Consider the following 15,589-nt stretch of genomic DNA (forward strand, 5'->3'; position numbering starts at 1 on the left):
GAATCTATAGGTACTTGTAGTCAAATATAAAATCTAAAGGTTTATTGATCTTAAACTTTATCTTCATTTATTGGTGGATAAAATGTGTTATAAAAATAAATGTGACAATACAAAAAATAGTTTTTGTCTGCTGTTGCAACAATTAACATGCTTTGTAGAGATCCCCCCTGAGGATAAATTTTCGATCCGCGCCTGACCTAGTAATAGCATCAATAGTGAAACAGATTATACTATTTTTTGCAGAATGTTCCTTGAAAATGGCTCAATTTACTAAGTTTTTATGCAAAACAGACACTCATTATTTTTTTAAAAACATGGTATTGCTCACCACAAGCATCAAACATGGCTATGATTTTATTATGCAACCCAATGTTTATATTTTCAACCCACTCTACACGTGCTTTAACACGAACGATAATTCTGTTCTGAATATTTAAGGAATGAATTTAAGTTCTACCTATGTTATACGATATAACATAACTTGGGGCAGTTTACGCTTTATAAACCGCGAAGCGGTTTATAAAAAAGCGTAAACTGTTCCAAGTTAGGTTATACTCGTATAACATAGGTAGAAATTAAATTCATTCCTTATAATTTTGTTTTCTACTATTTAAATTAGATAATAAGGCCCATTAATTAGTTAAAATATGTTAATTTGTACAAAATTTAAACGTAACGTCAAGCGGATTAATACGTTTCGATCGCGCGTCTTATTATGACGTAGGCAAGTTATGTTATACGATATATATGAATTTGTTTAGCCAATCAAATGAGGCCTTACAATCAGAATTAAATTATTATTGTTTAATATAAATAACCGCTAGATGGTGAACATACACCTGAAGAGATTTTCATGTTTTAACATAAATCAAATTAGGATTTGATATGAAAAACGACCAGTACTTGCGTATTTTGAGAATATTATCCGAACAATTATACTTCCGCTCGAAATTTCACAGGAACCGAACACATCTCGGTGAAGTCTCGTGAACTTTCACTCGAGCCCCACTGGATTTATTACATACTTACATATAGCATCGATAAAGAAAATATTCCGAACACATTCGCAGGGGTGTTTTTATCAATACAGAACTACCCATCTTAAGTGACCAAGATACACGAGATACCGTATTCCTTGCACCAAGAAGCTCTATGGTAGAACTGAGACGTGGGTCTCTTTTTCATTACAGAACTACTTTTGCTTGTAATGACATGCACACACTGCAATATCACCGAATGAATGTGTATTAATGTATCTTTATCTCTAATATATATAAAGATTTTCATATGTTATTAAACAATTGCAAGATATGTATTTTACCTCAGTAAATAGTTTCTCTCACTTCGTATTTATCAATCGATTGGACTTACAGCGATACTGTTCTATAATAAAAGCATAGTATCCAACCTTTCATACAGTTGATTTTGTTTTAAAAAAACCAACTGACGAAAATTCAGTACTACGGAACCTATAAATAAGCTTCTTATTAAATATCATGCATTTAAAATGAATTTACATGTAACACGTATATTCATTTTTGATTTAAAGAAATAGAAGTCTTTTGATTTTTAAAATCTATTTTATAAAATGTATCACAGTCGATCAGATATCAGTAACATTACATGCTGTAAAATAGTTACATTACATCCTGTAAAATAATAACATTACATGCTGTAAAATTGTAATATTACATGCTGTAAAACAGTAACATTACATGCTGTAAAACAGTAACATTACATGTTGTAAAATAGTAATAGTACATGCTGTAAAACACCACATTCACAATCAAATAAATTAAAAAATTCAAACACATGTACAAACTATGAATTCAAGCTTAATTAATTACATATATCAGAGAAAACATACGTTTCCTCCGAATTTCGACATTTCTAGTCACAGAATTTTGCATATATCAGAAAGCGGTAAGGCATTATACATGTACCAATTTTGTAGAATTCTGATAACAATAACAAGTACATGCATGTATAAATTAGTTAAATATCTTTGACTGAAACATTCACATATCACACTGTCCCGTCTACAAAATTAGGTTAATCAGCACCTTGATTAAACATTCTAATTCAATCCCATTAACGTAGAAAAGTGATACCGTATATATATAAATATACAAAATGGTGTCGATATTTTGTTTGGAGGGGAATGGTGAGGGTGGAGTGGGTGGGGGTGGGGATAGTATTCTTGGGGTAGATAAAGTTCACATGTACTCTAAATGGGATGTGTATGAGGCGAGACTTAAGCTTCCGACATTATATAACCGGTCCTGTTTGGTATGGTTCATCATATTCGTCAGAGTTCCACCAGGCATGCGCAGATTCATGTAATCCCACAACACCTTGTAGCAAAATCTGTACTGGTCCTGAAAAAGTTAAGAGTATTGCAATTGTTGAAACGTGTTGACTAATGATTTGCTTTTTGAATTGCATGGTAGTATGGTCACAACGAATTGTTTACTTTACTGGTATATGAACCATTGTAAAGGTAAATAAACCCGTATTTTGAGATAGCCCCTAAAAAGAACCTCAGTGTAGATTTTCTTGTAGATTATCGACATTTTTAACAAGAATAAATAGGGGTTACCCCATATCCAATATATTCGAATTTTAAGGAGGTTGACTTTAGTTTTGATTGCGCACGTCTTTGCACATTCCAGTAAAATACAGTGTATCTATACTTTTTATGAAATTGTTTCGATGACATTTATTAGATTAAACACAATAAACAATATACAGATAAAAATATTGAAAATATTTAAAGGAAAAATTTTATTTTTAAACGATTTTCCGTTGTTTGGTATGTGAGCGTTTATGACGTTATGATAAAATGAAGCTTATAAGAAATAACATGAAAGAAAGGGTACAAATTAATATTATTAACCACGTATTACAATTTGAGGAAAATCGCTTTTGTGGCTTTTTTAAAAACTGCTTCGAAGTGCGGTGAATATCTTCCTATGGTAAATAAACCTGTATTTTGAGATGGCCCCTAAAAAAGAACCTCAAGGTAGATTTTCTTGAAACTTCGCAAATATACTGGACTTGGTGTAAATTACTTGGTGTGCCATGGTAAAAAATAAAGAGTTTCGCGTAAGTAGTTTTTTCCGCAAAAAGAAAGACCCAATTCGGCCTCCTTAAACTACTTGAATGTTCACTCTGTACAGGTTTAATTTACAAAACTTGTGGAACTTTATTTTATCGCGACTTTACATTTGCATCCGTAATTATAACAAAGAGCCGTTTACGTGAGTGGGATCAGAAATTGTAGCATGTGTTGCATAACTATTCCGTCATTAAAAAAAGAAAAAGAAAAACATACAAGTCTCATACACTAAGATGATTAATATTCTCTCAGAAGAGATTGTGTGGTAATTAACGAAGAATTATCAAGAAAGAAATATTATGATAATTGTTGTAATAATAGAAAAATATATTTATTAATAAAAAAAATGTCAATCGAAGAATGGCTTATATTTTCGTGAAAAAGACTGTCAGAGGAGGCAGCTAGCGTGATAATACATGAATGAATACTTATTAATATTCCTGCATAAAAGGAAATTTTTTTACATTAATTTATGTTCATTTTTACTTTCCACGTAAACACCGAAATTCTAAACATTTAGTTGAAATGTTGTCTCTGCTGGTCATGAATGGAACTATATTTTTCAGAGCAATTGTGTGAAGAGTACCTGGCTTTAGTAGATAGTAAGCACTGATCGAATATATTAATTGTAAAAATGAATAGATTCTAAATACAGACAAAGGACTTTGGGAAGTTGTGTCATACAGCAATGTGACGTAGGCCAGTGTATTTCATATCTATATTGTTGGTCATTTGGTGGTGGCTCTTTGGAATCCACCAGAATTGCTCTAATCTAAAGCTATGTCTACATTATGATAACCTGTGCATACATCATTTGAGATTAGCGTCATTTAAAGCTTTTTTATGCAAGAGGTATATAATTACACGAGAGTCAATGCGGCTCTAGTCTAACTTACCAGCGTGTCCACTATCTGCGGCCTGCGCTTCTTCATGTGCTTGACGTTATGATAAACGTCTACGTCGTGGTCCATTTGCATGGCTTCACATATCGTCCACACCGCGCAGAATAGTCCACTGTGTGTAGCGCCATCTTTACAGTGCACCACAATGGGCGCCGTGTTCTCATTGGATTGTCTCTGCCAACTCCGGACCAAGTCAATGAGGTCCAGGAACATTGTCTTGGACTTTGGAACAAAGTCATTCTCGCTCCATGCATTGAACTGAAACTGGCGGACCTCCCTCGGGGTCGACTTCACCCTCAGCATGTTGTGGAGCTTGAAGTGTCGTATCGTCACGTTCTCTTGCTGCCAAATGTTTGTGTTGTCCACGAAGAACGGTTCAAACTTCTTGATTTTGTCTTCCGGCCAGTACTCGGCTGTGGTGTCGTCCTCGCTTTGGAAGTCCTCCATCATAACGATCGTCTGCACCTTGTGGTCGTACACAAGTTTCCAGAAATCTATCACAGTCGTGTGAAGGGGAGACTGTGTCACTATGAAATGGCTGTTCAGCTCATGGCTATCCAGGAAGACGGCATTGATGTAATCTGTACGTTCGAAGCCACCGGGAGTTTTCAAAATCGGTCTGTAGTCGTTCGGGGGAACAACATCCGGAAAACGATTCTTGGAATAGTTCATTGGAAGATGCGAAACTGAACACTGTTTTTTAGTTGGTTTCCTAGTGAACAATTGCAAAGATTTAAATTGGTCTCTGAGAAAAGAGTGTTTCGTTTTTGGATTGCGCATAGTCAAAGTGTGATATTTTTCCTTCAGGTCAGAACCTGCCCGCGTATCTCCTGCAACGCGAGCTTCGAAAATCGCTTCGTATATAAATATATACTGTTTTACTGTCCGAACCATTGCTATTCTGTCCTTTCGCATTCTTCTTACAAAGGAATATACACTAATGATACCCTCTGCTTCGTACTGATCTATCAAGGCGTCGATTGCAATAAAGGTCCCCGTTCGGCTCACCCCCGTACCACAGTGTACCACTAGCGGGGACTTATCGTTGCCATGGTACTCGCGCACTTTATGGCGGAACTCTAACAGAGGAATGGGGTCATCCGGTACACCATGGTCTGGCCAGGAGCAAAAATCGAAAATATGGACGACTTTTGTGTGAGCATCATGCTTTGTTTTGATCTTTACTGATCTTATAACAAAGTCCGCGTACTCTTTCTCGTCAATCAACGCGAGAGTAAAGCTACCATACTGAACTTTTCCCATCTCCGAGTCTGGCCAATATTTTGAGCATTTCACGATTTTATCCTCAACCACATTTGTGATCATGACAACCACTTTGATATTATACTGAAACAACATTCTCCAAAAATCTAACACCGTTTCTTCGTCGAAAGGGCTCTGAGCGGCTATGTACCCATGAGGCTTATTGTACCCCTTGACGAAGTTAGCGTTAATAAAATCTCCATTGGAGTTTTCATCGGGATCAAGAACTACTCTGGTGTGGTCGTACGGTAATAAGTGTCGAAAACGGTTCTTTCGGGTGTTTTTATTCCGGACCGCGTCATTCCAAGGCGCCAAAGGCTGGTGAGGAAGCTCGTGAAACTCTTGCTGGAATGTGACGGGTGCAGACGACATGTTGACTGGAATACTTCCGTTCAGAATGGTTCCGTGATATCCGTCATCCGGAACAAGATCGCGTCCAGAAATGATGTACCGACTCTCTCTCAGCGAGTAGATAGTGTTCCAGTGTTCGTGGGGATTGTATTCGTCGATAGCGGTCAGCTGAACTTTTTTCTCCTCCTCAAATGTGTCGTACAGAGGCGGAGAGAACCGGTTGATTCTGGATCGGAGGAATAGAATCAGGAGAATGATTGCGACCAGTAGAAGAATCAAAAGTATTATCACCACGGCAACAATGACCGGTGTGTTGTCTGAGGCGGTGGCGACAGGAACCACCACCGGCGGCACAACGGTGGTCACTATCAAAACCGTGGTGGCTGTGGCGGACATTTTGGAATAATTGGTCTTGGTTTTTGTCCCCACAGTGCTAACTATCTCATAATAAATGTCGTATTTTGTGTTCTTCTTCAGGGGAGGGTTTGACTTTCCGCCATATACGTTGCCGTCGCCGACAACAAAAATTCGACTAGTTTTGATGTCGGAGTCGGCGAACTTCGCCACGACGACCCCGGGAGGACCAGCGGCCTGCTGACGTCTACGTCGACTTGACGCAGGGAGCTCATGGACGTAGATCTGGTAGGCCGTCAGCGGCCCCGTGTCGATTTTGAAAGGATAGATCTCAATAGTGATGGTCGACTCTGTTGTATTCTTCAACTGTGGAGCCGGCGGTGTTTCCGGGTCGCCCTGGTAGGTTCTGGCAAACGCTATGGCTGGGTCCCCAGTGCCCTCGTTGGAGCTGGCGGACACTTCCACTTTGTACTGGGTGTACACTAGGAGCGCGCACTGATCGTGCGATGTGCCCTCGCTCTCGGGTTTCACAATTGTCTTGAAATCTATGACCAAAGTTCCATCCGTAGCTGAACTTGTGATCTGAAATATTAAAATTCAAGCTGGTCTAGGCACCCTCCGGCTATACAAGTTCAACATAACAATTGTCATGTATAGAATTGATTTCTTTTCTAAAAACATAATATTAATTTTCTATCATGAGCTTTACAATTGATCAGATTTCTTTCTTTCAATACAGTATTAATAATACAATACTTCTAGTATCAAAAGATCTTTTAGTAAACAGTGTTATAAACAAGTGTATTAGGACATATGGTGACGTTCAGATACCCTGTAACTATTGATGACTCCCCCTAGGAAGACGGGTGGGGCCCATGAGATCCTCAGACAGGTTTCATTGTGTGGAATCACGGTGACGTTGGAGGGTGGACCGGGAATCGCCTGTCTTGTCTGGGTCTGATTCACATCACTGAAGTTTCCCCACAGCCCGGGCTTGGTCCTGGCTCGAACCTATCAATAAAATCAATTTTACCAGATATCCCCAAAAAGGAAGGAGATAGAAATGCTTTTAAAATATGCACTATTCTAAATTCAACATCGCAGGAAAGACAACCCACCTTGATGTAGTAATTTGTGTACGGCGTCAGTGAGCTCACTGTTACAGAGTTATCTGCACTTGACTTGTGGGTGAAGTCTTTGAAGTCAGGGGTGATACTAAACGACACCTCGTATTCCCGGATAATCCCATTACTTGGAATTGGCACCGTGTATCCCACCTCAATGCTTGTCACGCCCGGACTGATAGTGTTGATTACTGGTGCAGCCGGTTCTATTTATGGAAGTCAAAATTAAGAAAATAAATCTCGAAAATAAAACTTAAAACAGCTCAATTTCCATTTCTATGCGTACAGTGGAGTAGTGAAAGAACTGCGAACGCTAACGCCCGCTTCCCGCCTACATTTATATCCAAATATTTCGGAATTTCTGTCAGATATTCAAAAACTAAGTTTTCTTTTGAAAACTAAGTTGTCTACTAAAAAATATAATCAAATCCTAGTCAATTAATATCAAAATTAAATTTGTAATCAAATTATTTAAAAAAAAATTTAAACAAAAGTTTTGCTAACGCATGGTGTTAAAAAATTTCATTGAAATCGGTCTCTATGAGTGAGGAAAATATTATTTAGCGGCCGATATGTGCATAAAAACTTAATCATCACATGTTTACGATGGATATTAAAGTAAATTTTCATTTTCATATGTGCATAAAAACTTAATCATCACATGTTTACGATGGATATTAAAGTAAATTTTCATTTTAATTCATATTTGTTAATTATATTTTGAAACGTTACAAAGCAAAAATTTTGCTTTTTTTGGGAATGTATTTTGGTCTGTACATTTTTTTTGTAGATATATGTCCCCCCCCCGTGACACAATAAACTCTTTGGTATAAATATGTTTTAAAAAATATGTAATTTCTATAAAACCCCTTAAAAGGAATTTTTGTTTCACGGGGGGGGGGGGGGGGGGGGGGGGGGCATGTTTTATAAAAAAAAATTCGTTTTCCGTTAGTTTCTATTATGAAATGAGCTATTTTAACCCAAAATACATAGTTATCTCTCTTTTTTCTTTTTTTTTAAATAATTTATATTTAATGAAAACATACATTATTGTTTACATTATTATGAAAAAAAATTTAATTAGATAATTATCAAAAAATGACCTTTAGTTAGGCGGCTAGATAATGCTATCGTTCGCAGTCCTTGGATCAAATGTAAGCTCGTCGAATTTTTGTGTCTCGGGTTCTGTTTTGTTTACCATTTTAATTTAATATGATATTAATTACGTCATTTTCCATACCTGCTTCGTCTGTGCGCACCGTGAGGTATGTCTGGGGCCCGTCTCCGACGCTGTTTCTGTAGGACACACCAAACGTGTAACTACTGTACGGGGTTAACCCGCTAATCGTCACCCGGCCCCGTTTAACGGTCCCGTTAATGTCGTTAAGCCCGGTCCCACTTAGGGTGTAAGGGTACTCCAACAGATTACCTCCCCTGTCCTCACAAAGCGGGGGTTCCCACTCCAGTGTCAGGCTTGTAGCGTTAAACCCAATGACACCCACGTTTCGAACAATTCCTCTTGGTCCTGAAGATAATTATTATATACATTGAAATGAAAAGTGTACTTATTTTGTGTCTAATTCTTACAACATTTTTGTACATACATGTAGCTTTAAAGGGGACCTGCAAGCCAACTGAAACTTTACTTTTGCCTATAGGCCCTATAATATGTACCTATGGCAAAAAGCCGCATCAAAATCGATGCAGTAATAAGGACGTAACGCCGTTTGAAAGTAAATTACACCTATTTAAATATAGGTAAATTGTACAAATTCAATGTCCTAAGACTTTTGACATTTGTAAAATACTTGTAAGACTTATACACTGACTTTCATCCTGAGTGGTGATATTCTGAGATATGGTGCGATCGTTCTCTGTGGAGGTCAGGTTAAACACTTCGATAACGGCCTTGACATTGTACCGTCTGTAGGGCTTCAATCCCTGCACACTGAGCGACCCAGACCTCTCGACAACCCTGATGTGTGAAAGAAAAAACATATCTATCAGGCTTAAGGCATAGAGAGGAAAAACACAATGACATATTGGCAAAGCACAAAGTCGTGAATCGTGTCCGATAGTGTCAATGGCTTTTTTTCCCTCACCTCGTGCCCTCGACGGTCAGATTGAGGTCCCCGCAGTCTCCGATCCCGATAATTCCGTACGTTATGGTCACGTTCCCAAGGTTGTCGAAGTTTTTACCTGCCCACGTCACAGAAAGTACGTTGTTCACGGCGTCATAGCTCACCGAGAAACTTTGGAATAGTGATCCTGAAACAGTCCATCAATAAACACAGTGTATATTTCTGTATAAGTTACTCCTATTTTAAATTGAGGAACAAAATGTACTGTTATACTTTCATGTTAAATACTGAAATCTGATTGGTTAAAACGCAGTTCATAATCCGTTCTATTACCCTCAGCTTTAGCAACACACTTAGCAATGGGTAACATTAAAAATTGTTACATGCGCGAAAATTATGCGCGTACGGTTCGCTGTAGAATCACGTTATTCCTATATAAAAGCAGTAAAATTTTCTTACAAGTTAAGACATTCAGTATAACACAATAAATAGTGCCTGTTTGGGAGGATAACAGTTGAAATCGACACTCCTCGAAAACCATTGTCAACCTCCGCTTCGCGTCGGTTGACAATGGTTTTCTCGGGCTGTCAATTTCAACTGTTACCCTCCCAAACAGGCACTATTTATATAGTGTCTTACCTGGAGGAGGGGTGGGGGCTGGTGTGGGGGGTCGCAGCGTGGTCGTGGTGGGCACTGAAAATGATATAAACTGTGTTAATTTGTGTGAGTATTTGATAGATAAATAAATATCCGCATTCATACAATGATTGCTTGTTCGACAAGTCTTTGAATAGAATCCATTAATTTCAGTCAATGTCTGACGTGATACTGTTTCGATCTAACTTACCGATACACTGGGTGGGGTAGAATGGGCTACGGAACCCAGGGGTCCAGTCGGTCATTAGCTTCCCGCTCTCGTCGGCCCTGACGACGCTCACCCGGAAGCTGTAGAGAGCATCCACATCGAGGCCAGTAAACGTTTCGATGACTCTGTCCGTGTTCACTACACTGTAACGTTTGACGACATTCCAGGACGCTGAGGGGTTTTGCTCAAGTACTTCCAACCTGAAAAAGGGGCACATGGTTTATATAACCAAATCACAGATTGCTGACAAAGTACTCGTAAACTACTCGTAATCAATAAAGACAGTTTGTGTAGGAATTTTACACATTAACTGGAATATCAAAGTGCCAGCAAAAATGTTTCTTGGCATAGATTTTTATGTGTGTGGTTTGTTTTTTTTAACTATGGAGAGAATAATATTAATATACTTAGAGAAATAAATTCCCGTTTATAAAGGCAGTTTTAAATTGATACAGAAAGTGGACATCTTTTCACATTGAAAAACGATTTTGGGGGATAGGTATTTCCCTTTCTTTTACTAAAAACAAATGGGTTTGTGAATTGAAAAATCATCGTATTCAACAATAGCTTTGTGCATGCTGTAAATCATTTCTCATCTTACTAAGCTTAATCAGGAAATCAGTTATATCCCCTAAAGCATCAAATTATAACATGGAAACCAATCCAAGAATAATAATCGTCTGGGTGAGCTCTGATTATCAAATGGCAAGAGGATTTATTGCTGTTGTAAGCAGAGTGCCAGTACAGAGTGTAACCTTAAATATTGTGTGTGTTAATTGAAGTTAACCAAATAATATTTGATATCAATTTCACAACTATGGGTAGAGGAAAATTACATACAAATTCTGGACCGTAACTTGAGTCGTTTACGGCTTTGGCTATCGGGCCAAATTCACAAAAGTCATCCTATATAGCTATGTAAGTAAAATCTTTGCATATTAAGGACGGTTTGTCCTGTGTGTACAGGTACCTGTATTCTCCTATGGGACCGTCTCCTATGTCAAGGTCCTTGACCCATTTTTGGAAGGTCACGGTCATATTGCCACACACGTTGTCACTGACTTGCGGCGGGTCTTTCAGTTTTGGCAGCACTGTAAGATCGAATTGAACACCAATTGATTACTGGTAAATTATGAAACTGTCTAATCTTTCCTTCTGAATAATTTAGAGAGAGTCATGAAATATGATTTGAGTAGAGTTATGGACGTACGTCTTTGACATCCTGGCCCTCCATACTCTTCGTGGCAGTTTCCTGAGGAGCACAGACCGTTGATGTTACTACATGTGTCATTATCTGGACAGTGGCATTCAAAAGCACAGTTCTTTCCGAAAAAGTTGGGTTCACAAGCTGTTAAAAATTAAAAAAAGGATTTTAATACACAATGGTACAACATCTATATGAATTTTTTTTCATACACCTTGGTATATTAAATTGTTTCCTTCGTTTACAAAATAAACATGCATAATTTCACTAGGCCGAGAACTCACGCGTTTGACAATAAGGTACCCCGGACCAGCCCCATTCACAGGTGAAGGACGTGCAGAACCCGTCTGTCTTTCTGCAGTCATCCGCTCCGTTCAAACAGTGACAAGTTCCGGTGCAGTTTACTCCGAACTTCCCATCTTCACAGCCTGTTTTAATGATAAAAGTGAAGGGAAAATTAAAGTAGTCCAATTAAGTCACTCTTTTAGTGTTACGTTTTATTTAAGACAGAGGGAAACTTACCTCTACAGATGCCACCCACAGGGTAGAACCCTGCAGAGCACGTGTTGCAATTCTCGGGACCTGCTGATGTGCAACCATCACACGCAATGTTGCAACCTTTAGAAATTAAACATAAGACTCTTATTATGCCAATAAAATAAGGGGTAAATTTGATTGCCTTTTTCAAGAACCTTTCCTTAGATTTTACTTTAAAGCAGTGATCGCAAAAAAACATGATTCCTTGGTACGAATAAACTTTAACAATATGTAAATATGTAGTTGCGTACCCCGGCATGTTGTGCCAACTCTGTAGAACTGGTCAGCACAGTTCACGCATGCGTCAGGCCCGGGACCTGTGCACCCGTTACACGCTACATTACAGGCTGAAATGTAGAAAACACACTCAAAGCCCATCCTAATGAATTGGTATTCATACAATAGCAAAACTCAAGAAATATATAACACAGTGAGAGTCTTTAATAAAGAAAACGTTCAGTATTGAAATAATTGATTTAAAGATTATTGACAACATTGATAAAACATTCTTTTTATAGAAATGACATTCTCCTGTAAATGTACATAACAGACAGCTACGTATGTATACACTGTTTGGATGATATGATGTAATTTTTTTATTCCGAAAGTGTTATGTTGTTTTAGTTAGTCATGACCCAAAGAATTCGGGGCCGCAAAACGTAGACAGTGTCCTTTTGAATCTAATATCACCCAGTTAAAAAGGAGCTGATATCGTTTTAAGGTCGCGAGCATGTCTAGGGGATAAGTATACGCTGATGTACACTTAAAATTTGACGACTTTATTTTTATGAAATGGTATGCGTAACTTTTAAAATAAACCCATTTTTATGGTGGAAATTGCATTCACCGGGGTTTAAGTAAATCTGGCGAGCACACGGTGCCGCGTTCTTTGGAGTATTATATCCCGACAAGTCTGGCTTTATTACCTCATGGTGCGTGTTTGGTTGGGATTTATCTAGGCTATAAAGAGAGAGTAAACATACACACCCAGACAGACTGGTCCCCCGCCCTCCGTACTGTTTCCGCAGTACTCCGTGGGCTGACATCGAGGGAAACAGGTCTGGGAAACTGAAAGGTGAAAGATTTCAGTGAATATAAATACATAAAACTGGTTACTGAGCCCGAGTTATAAAATGTAACAATTCGTGTTCATAGAGATATAAACAACATTTTTTGAATTTCTGTGCTATGGTTTAAATGAAAAGATAACACGTAACCAAACAACATATATAATATATATGTCGTCAATACTCAAATCCAATAAAATTCTGATAACCTAATATCAATATTCCAAAAGAATACCAATTATCTGTATCAGTCAGTGGAAAGATTAGGCGGTATACAATCCAACACTCAGCAGCAATTCTTAAATACAAAGAAATTCAATTTCTAGCAATATATAATATTAAAGCTGCACCGTGTAAAGATCAGGCAAATATCATCACCACCCCCTCCCCCCAACCTACACCACTTTTTTCGACATCAGAGATAATTTCAACATACATGTATATAAAATTAAATAATGAAGGAAATAGCCCCCCCCCCCCCTTTTTTTTAAAGAGTATATAAAAATTCTTGCTTGTCAAGTTTAGTGCCCACCCTCAACTCCCACCTTCGAAAACAATGTTGCATGTTGTTTATATATCTGCACGTGTAAAATACAAGGCATGTTGATAAACTACATGTATCAATCTAATTAAAATTAAATCCTTCACCTCACAGCCACGTATCAAATACGGGAGCGTGAAGGATTGATAAAATATGTATATGTAATTCAGACGTCTTACAGTTTGAATAACTATATAAAATAATTGCATGTTGAATTAATTCTTATAAAAAAAAAAAACACGTTATCAGGGGATAATTTTCAGTGTTTATTTATAGCAATTGTTTTCTCAAGTGACTCCTCTTATAATATGAAATAAATATTTGGTACGACTGAAATAAATTTAATTTTCACGTAGAAAAAATACACGCTGGTTTTTCTTTTTCTTGCATTCACATTTGAATGGTGGAAATGTTACTTTTCATTGTATAAGGAAATTCCATTATTTGAAAATGTAATAAACATACGTAAAAAATATTTTATATTAATGATATACAAAAAATGCAGTATTAATTCACAGGTATATAGAGTAAGTATGTGAGTTAATGACTACATATATAAGTAAAACTTTTATTATGATATATCTGTGTAATAATATACTCTCATATTATATATATACATGTATATTCATTTAGTTAAGTTTAGATTGATAAATTTTTAACCTTTAATGTAACATAATTAATTGAAAAAAAAGTAAATAAATATTCCTAAAATATCATCGCGATATGCTACGAACGTGTATAAACCAAAGCCATTCACTCGAATGCCAATATGCTCATATCAAAGTCTGTTAAAATTATTATTTTTTTTTAAATATGTAAATGTATCTACCTGTATACAATGGGAAAGAGATCAGTATTATTGCTGAAGTGAGGAAAAAGGTAGTAGGAATTGACATTTCTTCTCATCAAACTCAGTCATACCGCTCCTGACCTGCAATAGATTACACATGTACGTTGTAGAAACGTGTGTACACATAAAACAAAATAAGCTCGGAAGATTTAAACCTAATTTGCGCAGTTAATAAATACCCGAGTATTTGATAATGATCATTTCAATGAGTAGTGCATGGCGGTCACAACTGGAAATTTAACCATGTATATTACGCATTAAATAAATCAAGAACATTTAGCACTCTAATTTGAATAAATAGGCGTGAATGAATTTAAATGCCCGGCTGGGTACTGACTTTGTCCCTATCTAAAACGTAAATAAGCTACACGTACCTGTATCGACATGTATCGCTAAATATTTATTGTGAATTCTAAATAATTCTTATTCATTCCTAAACATAAGCGATATCGTTTCTTCTTTTTTTATAAAGTCGAAACTATTATACAAGCACATGCAAAAGATAAACCTACCTATGTATCATTCAATGCACTTAGGAGACATAATTATTGTACATAATCAATATGCTCACGGGGGCCGCCATATTTTTGTCACGCCTTTTTGTTTACAAACGTTACTAAGGAAATGGAAACGTTACACGACAGGCGCGTGCTTACCTGCGGATTTTTGCGAAGCGGGCTCCTCAAAATGTCCTCATCACTGTCTGCTTTTTATATAAGGTTGATGTAACTTTGTGAATGCAGGTATTGATCACTGGTAGAAAGACATTTAACAGTTGACATCTAACTGCGCATGTGTCAGAGAAAATCCGACCGGCAGTACATAGCTATTCCCTAAGAACTAATCAATAATTCATCCAATATGTTCACCTTTGTAAAGGATATTGACACCTTCGATAACGAGTAATAATGAAGCATTGACTTAATGTTAGAATGAATCAAAAAATGAAAATAAGTCATTTAGCTATTTATTCCAATTACCGCCAATTAAAAAAATGGAACGACTTTACTTTACCGGTCCCCATAACGAAGGGCCAAAATCAGTGATGTAATTCTTTTGGATATGTACATTGCATGACTATGTTTGTTTGTTCAAATTTTAAGTTTACAATGTAACCACACCTAACAATCGGTTTCAGTCTATGAGCAATGTTATAATCAATAAAATTACATGTTATTGTCATGCCATGTGTAGTCTTGTTCATTGTAAACATAAACATATGAATTGATAGCATCTTATAAAATCATGTTCTTTGATGTTGTACACCCTACAAAATAGGTACACGTCATTTCGCTTTATCATTTGCATATTTTTAAATGTAAATCATCACAC

The 15,589-nt window shown here is 37.0% G+C and overlaps 1 protein-coding gene across 3 annotated transcripts; it reads right to left on the reverse strand.

The window, feature by feature from the left end:
* Positions 1–1,917: 1,917 nt before the first annotated feature.
* LOC105335705 (receptor-type tyrosine-protein phosphatase kappa) lies at positions 1,918–15,148 on the reverse strand. Of its 3 annotated transcripts, none has more exons than XM_011439741.4 (17): positions 14,914–15,148; positions 14,237–14,338; positions 12,787–12,867; positions 12,051–12,146; positions 11,785–11,880; positions 11,547–11,690; positions 11,269–11,406; positions 11,029–11,149; positions 10,041–10,258; positions 9,833–9,886; positions 9,215–9,380; positions 8,942–9,087; positions 8,353–8,637; positions 7,107–7,318; positions 6,820–6,999; positions 4,015–6,570; positions 1,918–2,378 (listed from the first exon to the last, which is right to left on the reverse strand). In XM_011439741.4, exons 2-17 carry the CDS (start codon positions 14,301–14,303, stop codon positions 2,217–2,219), a joined length of 4,722 nt encoding a protein of 1,573 aa, XP_011438043.3. In that variant the 5' UTR covers positions 14,304–14,338; positions 14,914–15,148; the 3' UTR covers positions 1,918–2,216. The 3 variants fall into 3 exon arrangements, with proteins under 3 accessions (XP_011438043.3, XP_011438044.3, XP_011438045.3); XM_011439742.4 differs by lacking the exon at positions 14,914–15,148 and adding an exon at positions 14,770–14,909; XM_011439743.4 differs by lacking the exon at positions 14,914–15,148 and adding an exon at positions 14,437–14,476.
* Positions 15,149–15,589: the final 441 nt, after the last annotated feature.

Source organism: Magallana gigas, chromosome 2 (genome assembly GCF_963853765.1).
Source record: "Magallana gigas chromosome 2, xbMagGiga1.1, whole genome shotgun sequence".
Taxonomy (NCBI): domain Eukaryota; kingdom Metazoa; phylum Mollusca; class Bivalvia; order Ostreida; family Ostreidae; genus Magallana; species Magallana gigas.

Excerpts from the sequence above, each read along its gene's own strand:
- LOC105335705 (XM_011439741.4), bottom strand. The coding sequence starts at position 14,303 with ATGTCAATTCCTACTACCTTTTTCCTCACTTCAGCAATAATACTGATC. Across the intron at positions 11,407-11,546 it reads GGTACCTTATTGTCAAACGC|CTTGTGAACCCAACTTTTTC; the intron begins GTGAGTTCTCGG and ends AATTTTTAACAG. Across the intron at positions 6,571-6,819 it reads GAGTCATCAATAGTTACAGG|ATCACAAGTTCAGCTACGGA; the intron begins GTATCTGAACGT and ends TTAATATTTCAG.